Source organism: Gossypium arboreum, chromosome 12, assembly GCF_025698485.1.
Source record: "Gossypium arboreum isolate Shixiya-1 chromosome 12, ASM2569848v2, whole genome shotgun sequence".
NCBI classification, from domain to species: domain Eukaryota; kingdom Viridiplantae; phylum Streptophyta; class Magnoliopsida; order Malvales; family Malvaceae; genus Gossypium; species Gossypium arboreum.
Window position 1 is genome coordinate 119,384,755 of NC_069081.1, and position 14,691 is coordinate 119,399,445.

Here is a 14,691-nt window from a genome sequence, read left to right on the forward strand (position 1 = left end):
TCATCCTCTAATTCAATTTCTACATTTTTTGGTGATTTTTCAAAGTTAGACTACTGCTGCTGTCCAAAACAGCTTTAGTGCAAAATATTGATTTTTATTTCGCCCCAAATTTCACAGTTCATACAATTCAGTCTTTGCTCAGTTAACGCCTCAATTAAGCTAATTTTTATCAATTAATACTTTACCTAGACATTATAAGTTATTTCAAAACTATTGAAATTTTGAATTTCCACATAAAACCCTAACTTCAAACTCTTTTGCAATTAGGTCCCAAACATTCACTTTCTATTCAATTATTTCAATAAAATCAGCATATAAACAATTAAAAGCTCTAATTTCATGCTAAATCATCATATACTTCTAGCATATAGTCATAGCAACTTTCAGTTTCTTTCATAGAATCAAAAACTAATGAATTCAACAAGTGGACCTAGTTGTAAAACTCACAAAAACACAAAAATTTCAAGAAATAATCAATAATTACTTACTTTCAGTAAAAATATGAAAAAAATCTTAAGGAAACCCTTATATGGTGTTTATAAACCGCTTATAAGTAACATTATCTGTAATTTCACTATTTACTTATGTATATTCAATCTTTGTCCATCGTGTCATAGTCACTAAATTATTTTTATCTTGAGCTACAGAACTCCAAATTAGGATCCGCTAATTTTTCCTGAAACTAGGCTCACATATCTTCTTACCATAAAATTTTCAAAATTTTTGGTTTAGCCAATAAGTACAGTTTATTCTTTAAATTCACCCCTATTCTGCTGTCTGACAGTTCCAACCCTTCTTCACTAAAAATTAATTATCTCCTCATACGGGATTCGGATGATGTTCTCGTTTGTTTCTATTGAAAATAGACTCATTCAGGATTTTAAACATATAAATTTAAGCCCATAATTATTTTTATCCAATTTTTTATGATTTTCTAAAGTTAGAACAGGGTCGATTGAGTTTTTACTCGATTGATGTAATTGTTAATATAAAAAATGTAAATTTAAATGCGCTGAAACATATTATATTTATATTTAAGAACATAAATAGTTGTAAGTATTGTAAAAAAATGAAATATATGATCATATGGACTATAGTTACGGTGCCATGAAATCTTTTGTCTCATAGCGACGAAAATTTTTGCTCCAACAAGAAAAGCCACGTGTAAAATGTCGTTTTCCATTAGATGAAAATAAATAATAATAATAATAATAATAATATAATAAAAAGTAGTAGGTGCTTAAATGGAACAAAAGGCTTTATCATCTTTACGGTAACACCAAGGCAAAAAATTGACAACCCCAATGGAGCAAAGAAACACATAGCTCATTATTACCGTCCATTTCTTTGTTTTTTTCTTCTTTGTCTACAATCTTTCATTACATATTTCCAGGCCAGCAGCTTACCCTTTTGTCCACACTTCCTTTTCCCTTCTTTATAACCCCTACACATTTTCAACTCTTAAAAAACTTCAAGGCCTTCATAACTAGCCATAGTTCAAGCAAGTCTTGATTTTCCAATGGCGAAGATAGGGCGGCACACGGCGAACAAAAGTCTAGAGAGTCTTTTAGACATGGACAAATCAGCTGCCACAGTTGGTGGAGGAGGAAGGAAGAGTAATGCCATGGCGCCGCCTATGCTTGTAAGGAAGACGATACCGGGTCATGGGTTCGAGTTCAGTAACCTGTCTTACAGTGTTATCAAGAAACAAAAGAAAGATGGTGAGTGGATCAAGAAAGAAGCTTATCTTCTTAATGATATATCAGGTCAAGCTATGAGAGGTGAAGTGATGGCTATTATGGGACCTAGTGGTGCTGGGAAGTCCACGTTCCTTGATGCTTTGGCTGGTCGGATTGCTAGAGGGAGTCTCCAAGGTTCTGTCAGAATTGATGGCAAGCCGGTCAGTAAATACATACATGCATATATATATATATATAGATGATATAATTATATACCCTTTTTCAAAGCAGGTTACTGTATGACCTCCATTTCAGTAATTTTCCTTTTAGGACCGAGCAATAAACCTCTTGGATAGGGGCGGAGAGAGGGGCAGACAGTAGTCTTTTCCCTCCAAAAATGAAAATTTGCTATATAGTCTATTTAATTTTTAGGAAATCATAAGTTTATATAGTGATAAATTTACATTTTGACTTTTCAAAAAAAAATTATTCATTTTTTCCCTAAGCTATTTTAACAAATTGACCCAAAAAATTTTAATATTTATAAAAATGACCCAGTTTCAAAAACAATCACCAAAATGACCTAAAATGAACAGTAGAATGGGGTTTTGGCCTTCTAATGGCCGGCACCACCTTGTATTTTGACCCCATGATTGCCTGATAATTGTGTCAGGCTTTAAAATTTTGATTTTTTTTTTGTTTTGGCATTCCAATGGCCGGCACCAAGGTATTTTTTTAAATTCATATCATATTGGTATACAAAAATACGAGTATTTAAAAAAAAATTAGTGCTGGCATTGTATGGCCGGCACTAGACTACCACAATTAAAAAAAAAATTTGATGCTGGCCTTGTGATGGCTGACACCAGTATGAGTATTTAAAAAAAAATTGATGTTTGCCTTGTAATGACCGGTACTATTACGAGTATTTAAAAAATTTAAATAAAATTGGTGCTAGACTTGTAACGGCCAGCACCAGTACGAGTATTTAAAAAAAAATTGGTTTTAGCCTTCTAATGGCCGGTACCAGTACGAATATTTAATTTTTTTTTTGTTTTGGCCTTGTAACGACCGGAACCAGTATGAAAAAAAATTCAAAATTTTTTGGTGCTGGCCTTCTAATTGCCGGCACTAGTACGAGTATTTAAAAAAAAAATTGGTTTTGGCCTTCTAATGGCCGGCACCAGTAATTTTTTGGTGTTGGCCTTCTAATGGTAAGACACAGATACCGAGATTTAAAAAAATTCGGTGCTAGCCTTCTAATGACCCAAGACTGCATGACGAAATTTTTTTTTGGTGTACGTGCTTCGGGATGGACCTTCGGGTGGTATAAGGATGATCCAGATCGTGTCGAATGTTGAGGCTCGAGGTCATCACCAAAAATATCATCGAACAATGGAGGAATTTCTTGCAGCAGATTCTGATCCAGGTGGTATGATGATGAGCCAGATGCTTAATATTGGGGCTCGAGATCGGAGTTCGAGGCAGTATCGGGCCAGTACCAAAAAAAATTATTTTTAAATACTGGTATCTGGTGCCGGCCATTAGAAGTCCAACACCAAATTTTTTTTAAATACTCGTACTGGTGCCGGCCATTAAAAGGCCAGCATAAAAAAATTTAAATACTCATATTTTTGTATACCAGTATGATACGATTTTAAAAAAAATACCCTGGTGCAGGCCATTAGAAGGACAAAACCAGAAAAATCAATTTTTGAAAGCCAGACACAATCATCAAGCAATCATGGGGTCAAAATACAAGGTGGTGCCGGCCATTAGAAGGCCAAAACCCCATTCTACAGTTCATTTCATGTCATTTTGGTGATTGTTTTTAAACCTGAGTTATTTTTGTAGATATTAAAATTTTTTGGGTCAGTTTGATAAAATAGTCGTATTCTTAAGGAGCCCCCTTGGCTCAACACTCATAAAGACCCTACCTATTAACCGTTATTTGAGATAATCACTATATATCATCTGAGATGATTGAAAAAATGTCAAATCACTACCCTACCTATGCTTATAGTGGCCAACCATTTGGGTACTTGGCTCTGACCCTTTCATAGGAACTCGACACGTGGCATCTTAAAATCAAGCTAAGAGTAAATAAAATTTAAAGCTACTCAAAACCCAGAGTCTCTCTCTCTCCTCGTATGTCCTTCCTCAACTTTTCTCGCTTTTTCTTATCTCAACCACCTTACACTAAGCGAGACGAATTGCCGATCCTCGCCACCATCTTTGCACAGTTCGATCAACACATCAACAATACACAATTGATTATGGGATATATTGCTTATATTGTTTTTGGTTCAGGTAACTACAAGCTACATGAAGATGATTTCGTCCTATGTAATGCAAGAGGACCAACTTTTTCCAATGTTGACGGTTCAAGAAACCTTCATGTTTGCGGCTGAGGTGCGGTTGCCACCTTCTATTTCTAGGGCGGAGAAGAAAAAAAGAGTCAATGAGCTACTAAGTCAATTAGGCTTAGAGGTAAAGTCTTCTGCTCAGCCTTTTACTACATACAATAGGATAGATAATATTTACCATATTATGTAGACTGCAGCACATACATATATTGGGGATGAAGGAAGAAGAGGAGTATCAGGAGGAGAGAGGCGAAGGGTGTCGATTGGCATCGACATCATTCATAAACCACCATTGTTATTCCTCGACGAACCGACATCTGGTCTCGACTCTACGAGCGCTTATAGTGTGGTGGAGAAGGTGAAGGATATAGCTCGAGGTGGTAGCATCATTCTCATGACCATACATCAACCTTCTTTTAGGATTCAATTGCTATTAGATCGTATCACCGTCTTAGCAAGGTACAATGCTTTAAATTATCAATCTCTCTTCATGCTTGAAAGTTTTAGAATATGATTGGTGATGAATCTATAGATTTTACCAGGTGATAGTGGCTTATAAATATACAAAATTGACTTCAAATATATTTTAAATACGTAGACATGTCGGTAAAAGTAACATAGAGGTCCTTATATTAGGAGTCAGACTGCATTTTGCCCCTTCTACTAAAAAAATTGACAAATTAGACCTTAAATGTTAAATAAAAGAGCAAATTGGTCATTTTTTTAAAAATTTTTATCCATTTGTACTGTTAAAAATAGGGCATGGTTGATTGAATAACCAAACACGGCACATGTACCTCAGGCTGATGTACAGGGACAGGTTTTAAATAGTAGAAATGGATAGAAGTTTTAATAGAAGGATTAATTTGCTTTTTAATCTAATGTATATGGACCGATTTGCCATTTTTTTAATAGAAGGAGCAAAATGCAATCCAACTCCCAGTATAGAGACTTCCATATGGTACTTTTATAGTAAACATGTTTGTATTAAGAGGTGTGGATCTTTATAAGAGTTTGGACTTTGGACCTCAAAATATTTGAAAAATTATCATTAAGCCCTTCAAAATTTTGAATTTTTTTCTAAAATCTTTTAAAATTTTAATTGAACCCTCCATGTGTATTTAAAATTGTCATATAGATGCATGTATTTAAAAGTTCATCCACATGCTTTATACTATTTGAGCTCTAATGGCTAGGCTAATGAAAGCACTTATGAAACATTTTAAGGTTTAGGACCAATTTAAAATTTAGACCATAGTTTAAGGGCATCTTATGGGATTAACCCAAAATTAAAACATATATAAAGGTGCTATCATTGACATTAGGTTTGAAATAAGATTAGAACCCATGAAAATGTTAACAATATAATGGATGGTAGTACTTTATTATGTACATATACACATTGTTACTAATGAACTAAGCTATGTATATATTTACAAAATGTTACAGGGGTAGACTAATATATATGGGAAGCCCAGCCTCTCTCCCGGCTCACCTTTCTGGTTTCGGAAGACCAGTTCCCGACGGTGAGAACAGTCTTGAATATCTCCTCGACGTAATCAAAGAATACGATGAATCAACTGTCGGACTGGACCCTCTCGTAGTGTACCAATGTAATGGTATCAAACCAGACCAAATTGCACGAACACCGGTTCCAAAAACACCCAAAACACCTAAAACACCGAAGAACATGAAAACACCTGGTTCCAGACATGCTATTAGCCTACGCAGCAATGCTTTCTCTGTTACAAATCAATCACAGTCCGGCCGATTTGATTACAATGAAGATGAAGATGAAGAAGAAGAAAACTTTAATTACTCATTGGAACGAAAATCATCCCGGTGGCGACCTCAGACTCCAATGAGTACTTCACACAGTGGTGCTTACCCACGTTTGGCTTCTCAATTCTATAAAGATTTCTCCGTTTGGGTTTACCGTGGTGTTACCGGAACTCCTCGTCGTGCACCGTCGTGGACACCGGTGACAACTCCTGGTGTAACACCGGCTACAACTCCTGGTGTAAGAAGCTATGTTTTCGGCCGACAGCATGCAATGGCTCAACCCCAAACACCTTCACACTACCGAAAGACCCCGATTGCTTACAGTCCGTCATACGAAGAATTCGACATGGAAGAAGTGTTGGACGAGCCAGAACACGGCCCCAAGTTCGCTAACCCATGGCTGAGAGAAGTCGCAGTGCTGTCGTGGAGGACGGCGCTTAACGTGGTTCGTACACCGGAGCTTTTCCTTTCTCGGGAAATCGTATTGACGGTCATGGCGGTGATTTTATCTTCCCTATTCCGAAACTTAAGCCATCACGATTTTCAGACGATCAACCGGCTGTTAAATTTCTACATCTTCGCCATTTGTTTAGTCTTTTTCTCCTCCAACGATGCTGTCCCAACTTTCATCCAAGAACGGTTCATCTTCATTAGAGAGACCTCTCATAACGCTTATCGTGCGTCATCTTATGTCATCTCTTCCCTCATTGTCTACCTCCCGTTCTTCGCTATCCAAGGCTTCACCTTCGCCGCCATTACCAAATATTGGCTTCACCTACAATGCAGCGTATTAAACTTCTGGTTAATTCTGTACGCTTCTCTAATCACCACCAATGCTTACGTCATGCTAGTGAGTGCACTCGTCCCGAGTTACATCACTGGTTACGCCGTCGTAATCGCTACCACAGCTCTTTTCTTCCTCACTTGTGGGTTCTTTCTTAAAGGTAACAAAATACCCATTTATTGGAGATGGTTACATTACATTTCCGCCATTAAATACCCTTTTGAAGCTTTGTTGGTGAATGAGTTTAAAGATAAAGAAATTTGTATTTCCGGTAACCCATCGGATCTTTCGCCGGGTCCTTTAGGGGAGTTGAAACATAGTGATTTGCACCTTAAAAACAAAGCACTTGCAGATTGCACCATGATAGGAGAAGACGTGATATCATCTATGGGGATTAAATTGGAGAATCTTTGGTATGATATCCTTATATTGTTAGCTTGGGGTGTACTTTACCGCCTGTTTTTCTACGTGGTTCTTAGATTTTATTCTAAGAACGAGAGAAAATAATAAAAAAAAGTGTAAAAGCGTGTTTTATCTTTCTGGGATTTTTGTCCCATGTTTGTAACTTTGAAGGTTTCAAGTTCATTGCTAATGCATCAACATATCATTGTCATTTAATTAAAGTACACTTTTTAGAGACACCATTTAACTGGATTACCATGATTAGATAAATTAATTATACAATAATTAATTGAATCATATGTTTGTGTCATTGTCTTTATGACAAGGAAGTCCTCAAACATTTTTTCCTCAACAAAAAATTGGTATGCACTGTTAATTTGCATTATTATTATTTTACGATATCTAATTTCATCACTATCTAAACTGAAGTCATCACCGCTAAGGGTGAGTTTGGATGGGCGATGCGTTTACCTGCGGTTAGTGTAAAAATAGTGGTGACAGTGAGATTAGATACTGTAACGTGAGATAAAAAGTAAGCTAAACGCACCACACCGCCGCCCCAAACGCACTTTAAGAAAACTAATCCCATTGCATATTCAAATGAATTTATATGTAAAAATATAACGAACACACTTAATTATACTAGAAATAAAATTATATTTTATTTTCTTTATTGAAAAATATATAAATTAATCTTTATACGATAAATTTAAAAATAAACTAATCATTTCTCTTAAAAAATTATTCAATTAAATGAATAATCTAAAAAAATAATAATAAGTTTGAGCGTAGCGAAACCTTATTGGGCCTTTAGGATTTAACTGATCGTTTGTCGTCAGTCTCTCTGAAGCCCGCGAATCTTAATATTAAAACCTTATTTTGGCAAGTGAATATATAAATATATAATTTTTTGTTTGTTCGAAATTTTCGCTCGTGAATCATTGTTTACTCACTCAACAAATCTCATTTTACGAGATAATATATAATAAGACATCGTGGCTTTTTAATTAACAATAATGGATTTTTTTTAATTAATTTAAGGAGTTGAAAACAAATCTCACTATTATTATTATTTTTAAACCCACATGGCTTCTACGGTGTAACCTGTTAGTGTTTTTCTTCTCTTTTTACTTCACAATTGTTTAAAATTTATGATTATTATATTGTTTTATATTTAAGTTTAATTTGAATATTCAGTTTTTACATATTAAAATTTTATTGAAAATTTAATCATTTATATATTTATGTTGATATTTTTCTCATATTATGTTATATTATATTTTAATTATTTTTATGAAATAAAGTAATAGTTATTCTCCCAATTAGATAAAATTTTCCTTTTTATTTTGAATTTTTTCGAGGCTTGATGAGTTGAGAATCATCACTTCAAAGTTTCAAGTTTTTTTAGATTTTATATAAAATTTTTAAAAATTTCAGACATTATTACACCTTAACAAAAATATAAGTCAGAAACTAAATTTAAAAAGTTAGGACAGATTAAAAAATTAAATACCAATTTGAAAAGAATTACAAAATACAAGGAAAGGAAATAAAAAAAGTGATCTTTAAAAATATTTTTAAAAATAATAGTTCAGTCCACACTCCACCATGTGATTTTCATTAAAGTTAAAAAGTCAGACTCTCTCTCTCTCTCTTTTTTTCTCCTTCCACGCCCTTTAATTTAATTTAATTATAATACAAAAACATATATAATATATTTATATAGTGCTTCCTCTTCTCTTTTGTTCCTTTGCTTCCCTTCTCTTCCATACCTTTTTTTCTCCTGCTCCAAGAAGCTAAGCATTGTCTTTTTTAAGAGAAAATTTTCCATTCGATTTTTGTTTTTTTTTTGGTAGATTTTATATATTTTAAGCCCTTTTCTTTTGGAGATTATGGAGAGAGATTTTATCGGTTTGAGGTCCAAAAATGCTGCAATTACAATCAAAGTAGAGCCTTCCGATGCTCAGCCTGATGATTCAGGTAATTGATTTTATTTCGGAATTTTTTAAATATTTTTTGCTGTTGAAATAATGACGGTGTTGAATTAGGCTACGTATATTTAGTTTTTGTATTCGTTTTTCTTCTTTGAGTAATTTAATGCATTTTCTCGAGTTTCTCAAGTTTCTCGGGAACCAAACAAGTGGTAAGGTAGGGTAGGAAAAGTTTTGCGCCAACAAGAAAACCCACGAGTAAAATGTCCTTTTCGTTTAAATGAAAATAAATAATAACAATATAATAAACATTTTTTTAAAAAAAGCGCGTTGGGGTACAACCCTTGGATTTACACAAGGTACAATTACTTTAATGCAGTCCTAGGTACTTTTAATAAAGCTTGACAATATGTCAGTGGCTGTATGTTGCTTTGAGCGTTAGATTCTTAGTTTTGGTTAGGTGTTACTCGGTGTACTTTACCATTAAATATATATATTATTTAATATATAGTATTTTTTATATCCTCTGTCCATACTATTTAATAGATTAATGGTAAAATTTATTAATTCTAAAATGAAAATAAAAAATGGTTATGTGTTTTATTTATCATTTTTAATTTTCAAACATTAATTGGTGACACATGTTAGTTTATTTACCTGTTAAAATATTTAATGATATATGTATCAAATAATTATTTTAAAAATAAAATTAAAATTAAAATTAAAATTGTACATTAACTTTTATTTTATGTAATTTTATAAATAAATTTTAATTTAATTTAATTTTTATAAATTATTAATATAATTATTAATATAACATTATTTTTTATATTTATGTATTACGTATACAAATAATTATATTTCTCTAATTTAAAGTTATTTGATGTATTTATTTTTTAAATATATATAATTATACTAAATCTAAATTTATGTATTAAATTATAAATTAAAAATAAAAATCGTATCTAGAAAAATCTAGAATTCTTGTGAAATTTTTGCATAATATATCTAATAATAATAATAATTTATATTTGTCGAAAATAATGCTATGTATGTTTAATAAAATAATAAAAATATTATTCAAGTGATGATTGATAATTGAAAATGTAATTATAAATTAATTTTTATTTGCGACAAATGCTAATGTGAGCAGTCGGTGCGTGGTAAACAATAACCCGGAATCATTTTTGTCTCTGTATGCAAAAGCTTGTCCTTTTTTTTTTTTACTCGATTTAAAAACGAATAAAAAGAAAGATGCGAAAAATATTTTAAATCAATTTTAAATTTAGTTGTTGAGTACATATTAAAATGCGGCATATTGAGTTGTCGAGACTAGGGATTGTAGTGGTATATTTATTGTTTATTAAAATATCTGAATCCATTAAATATTTCATATAAGGGAATTCAATTAACGTAATTGACATATTTGATACTATTTAATCTAAAGCCAATATTCGAATTATGATGTACAATTTTTTATTAAATTAGTTTATTTTATTTTATTTATATATGAAAAGAAATAAATTTTAGTTAAGATTTTATTTTAATAAAATATTTAAATTTTATATTTAATAGTATTATTAATATATTATAATTTTAACTTAAAATTTTAAAAAATCGATATGATTTAAATTTTAAATGTTATTATAATGATCTCAAATGCTGGTATTATAGCTTTGTACAAATTTCCTCTTTGAGTTGTGAATATTAAATATTTTAAATTATTAAATTACGTTATCATTAATTGTGCTTGGATTAGATCATTTGAGATAAAATAATATATAAGGCTATAAAAAGACAATTTTATTATAAAATGTTAACAGATAACATAGTTGCGTGTTAATAAAAATAACATGGGTGGGTACAACATGATTAAATAATGCTCTTATCAAGGACTTAAATTATTAAGGTTTATTTTTTTTCATAAATGTGGCATTTAGAGAGGTAATGACATGTGATATGAACATATTTTTTATGGAAATACTCATTAAATAAATTATTTTATTTACAATGTGATGAATAATATATTTTATTCCAATGCCATAGATGATCTGACCAATGGGTTCCTTTTTTTTTTATTTCTTTTCCAGTACTTGGCAAGGTGTTGTACTTTTTTTTTTTTTTCTCTATCCATCTATTAAAATAAACAACATGAATTGGATTCTTCATGATATGATGTATGGTAGTTTTGGCTTCATATATATATTTTTCATATTTTAATTTAGTCTTATTTTTTTAAAATGTCAATAAATGCTTCATTTACAATTCTAATAATTGTAAGAAGCAAGCTCTTTTGACCTTATTCTATAAGTTCTATAAGGTCCCCAATCAACAACATAAACATTTATATATTTTTCATCTTCTTGAACCAAATAAGATTAGCTGTGTTTATGTAATAGAAAAATCATATTTTGGTTTCTACAGTGTTGTTGAGGGGTTCAGGGATGCAGTTGTCTTTCTCAAACAAGGTATCTACAGTTCCTCAGTTCTTGTCGTTTGATGGTGCTCGAGACGATAAACCGAGAAAAGCCACGCATGACACTCTGTTGTCATCCGGTTTTATGACTATTCCAGCTGCTGATTCTAACAAGAAACCGCATCCTGGCTTGACTCAGGTTTGTCGATTCACATCATGAACTTCTTGGTTCAACGATTTCTTTATTCATATAACTGGTTGGCTTTTAGTTTCATTGCTAGTTTACTGATTTTTCGTCCTATGACTGGCAGAAACAAGGGGGAAACCACTATGCGGCTACCACCTATGGTCTCCAACAACTCGATGGACACCAATCCCGCCTTTCCCACGAAGCAAGGATATTTCCAAGTTCAAGTCAGCCGAATCACACGATTACGGTTTCCATGAACACTCCTCTTCTCCAACCCCATCTTGCTTCCCCCGGACAGAACATAATCGGTCATACTATAAACCCGCAACCTTTTACCGGAGTTCCAATCATGGCTGCCCCTGTATCTGTTGTTCCTCCATCAAGTCCTATCATCGGTACTACCGATCTTAGGTATCTAAACTTCCATTGCAAGTTATTTGTTGAATCTGAATAACAGTATGATAAATATTTAGCTTAAACCTGCAACCTTTTGTAGGAATGCTGCCAAATCTTCTAGGGCACCAGCTCAATTGACTATCTTTTATGCTGGATCTGTATGTGTGTACGATGATGTATCTCCCGACAAGGTAACCATATTACTTCTTCGTATTTTGTTGAACTGTTGGACACAGTTAATATTTAGTTCTTTGCTTCCATATCTAGGCCCAAGCTATTATGTTACTTGCTGGAAACGGTTCTTCTACGACTCAAAGTAAAACGGCACCTGTGACTCAACCGCAGACACATATTCCACGACCTTGTACCTTGTCCCCTTTCTCGGGTCTTCCAAATCACCTTTCTGTAACCTCCCATGTCAGTTTACAGCCTGTTGCAGGATCTAGTGGCACCAATGAACTAACAGCTGCAACAAGGATAGGAGCTTTAGCATCTACTAATAACCAACCAGATCCTCCAAAATTGGTTAATCCTGCAGGTACTAACCTCTTTCTTTTCAGGTAGGATTCTCCGGTACTCTGCTTTTGTTTTCTGAGAGTCATGTTATCTTTTCTTGCAGTTGCTGTGCCTCAGGCTCGTAAAGCATCCTTGGCTCGATTTTTAGAGAAGCGTAAAGAAAGGTATTTGCTTGTTTTATCAATTTGATGACAATCATTTGAATGTTCATTGAAATGGTACATATTAGATGCCTGTGAAAATATGTTACCATAATGTATTTCAAAAGAACTTATCTTACGTCACTTAGATATGCCTCTTGACAGCCACAATGAGGGTAAAAGTATCATGGAGACTGTTGTAGTAGGAGTTATATTGCATTTTGCCTCTTTTACTGAACAAAATGAATAAATTAGTCCCTACATATTAAATTAAAGAGGAAACTAGTTCTTTCAGTTAAAATTTTCATTTATTTTTACTGTTAAAACTGACATAGTTAATGGAATAACTAGATAGTTACACATTAAGTGCCATGTGTATCTCATGACAACGTACAGAGACTAGTTTTTAACCGTAAAAATCAATCAAAATTTTAATAGGACCAATTTGCTCTTTGATCTAATATGGATGAAATAATTTGCTCATTTTTTAATAGAGGGGGCAAAATGCAATCTGACTCCTAGTACAAGTACCTCTATAGTACTTTTACCCCATAATGAGTTATTAGGTGAGTAAGAACCAAAAGAAAGAAATGCCTCGTGTGCACGAGAACTAAGCCCGATGTACAGGAATATGGCGAAGCCTTGCTTTTGCTTTTGTTCTTCCTGTTCCTTTTGAAATGCGGTGTTCTACATGCCTCAAGCATTATTTCCAGTTTTTATCACCTTGATCCATTGTTTTTACGACCACCCTTGCAGTACGGATTTTGGTGGTACCGAGAATACACACACTCACACACATACATATACAGTTAGAAAATGAGAATTGAACATTTATGCTGCATTGCAAATCTGAGTTTCCAAGACTTTACACTACTCCGGTTTACATTTCAGGGTATCAAACACCTCACCGTACAACATCTGCAAAAGATCTCCTGAATCTGGCCCTCTTGCATCTGATGGCATAAGTTTTTCTGTGACTTCTGCTGGATCTAGTCCTTTACAAGCCATCAATTAAGGATCGAGTCTCGAGACTTTTTTGGACCGTGGGTCTAATAGATAATGTAAGAGCTCATTGCAGACATTTGTTTTTGTTGATAATCAAATGAATTCGATTATTTTGATGTCAAATTTTAGGTCGAGTTATATATATATATATATATGGTGGTCATATGTTTTTGGTTTTCTTGTTCCGAAATGCTTCGATTCGGAGTTTTTTTTGTATCAGTTTTCTTTTGGGATGACTTTTTAGAACATCATGTAACTCTTATTGTTGTATGTTCTACACGTTGATTGTAGAAAGCATAATTTTGTATTCATCTGTGCTAATAATATGTTGCCGGATTTTGATATTCCAGTTGAGAATATGGGTGCTCATTTCTTGCATATCTTTGTGTTACATGTATAAATATCACTGAAGCTGCGCAACTAATGGAATTTTCTTTCCTTTGGATATACGTAAAGCTATGTAGAAAATAAATAGGTTAAAAAACTATTTGGAACTTATACTTGGCAACAACTTTCACTTGTCCAAGTTAGTCCCTAAATTTCACAATTGTTTCCACATTGGAACCTGAACTTTGGAGTTTTAAGAAAATAAACTTGGATAAAAAAAAAATTCAAGTCCCAATGTGAAAATTCATGTACTAGTTTAGACACAAAGAAAACTTTAAAACCTAGCGTGGAAATAATTATCAAGTTCAAAAATTAATTAAGATAAAAAATTCAAATTTCAATATAAAAGTAGTTACCTAATTCAAACCTCAAAAAGTAATTCAAACTTATATAGGTAAAAGAAACTTATGAATAAATTCAATTTGATACAGGCAAATTTTTGAATTTTGAAATAGTTAGATGATAATTTAGTTTGGCTCAATTTTTATTTTTATATTAATTTTGAGTTCTTACTTTTTTAATAGAATGAAATTTATTTTATTTGATAAAAGTTTTAAAAAGAATTTATAAACATTACTAAAAATTAATTTTACAAATATACAAAAAAATCATTATTATTTATATTCTATTTCGGTTTCTCAGCTGTTCTTAACCAATTTCCGATTTCACAACTTTTCTTTCTTGGTTATATTGCCAT

The 14,691-nt window shown here is 32.6% G+C and overlaps 1 protein-coding gene across 1 annotated transcript; it reads left to right on the top strand.

Moving 5' to 3' along the window:
- Window positions 1-1,276: 1,276 nt before the first annotated feature.
- On the top strand, window positions 1,277-13,964 carry LOC108477268 (ABC transporter G family member STR). The gene is made up of 12 exons (XM_017779768.2): window positions 1,277-1,900; window positions 3,990-4,169; window positions 4,236-4,504; window positions 5,495-6,771; window positions 7,443-7,528; window positions 8,870-8,993; window positions 11,369-11,559; window positions 11,672-11,961; window positions 12,047-12,137; window positions 12,214-12,484; window positions 12,566-12,626; window positions 13,494-13,964. The coding sequence occupies exons 1-12, from the start codon at window positions 1,520-1,522 to the stop codon at window positions 13,615-13,617; spliced, it is 3,345 nt and encodes a 1,114-aa protein (XP_017635257.2). The 5' UTR covers window positions 1,277-1,519; the 3' UTR covers window positions 13,618-13,964.
- Window positions 13,965-14,691: the final 727 nt, after the last annotated feature.

Excerpts from the sequence above, each read along its gene's own strand:
- LOC108477268 (XM_017779768.2), top strand. The coding sequence starts at position 1,520 with ATGGCGAAGATAGGGCGGCACACGGCGAACAAAAGTCTAGAGAGTCTT. Across the intron at positions 11,560-11,671 it reads CGCATCCTGGCTTGACTCAG|AAACAAGGGGGAAACCACTA; the intron begins GTTTGTCGATTC and ends TATGACTGGCAG. Across the intron at positions 11,962-12,046 it reads ATCGGTACTACCGATCTTAG|GAATGCTGCCAAATCTTCTA; the intron begins GTATCTAAACTT and ends AACCTTTTGTAG.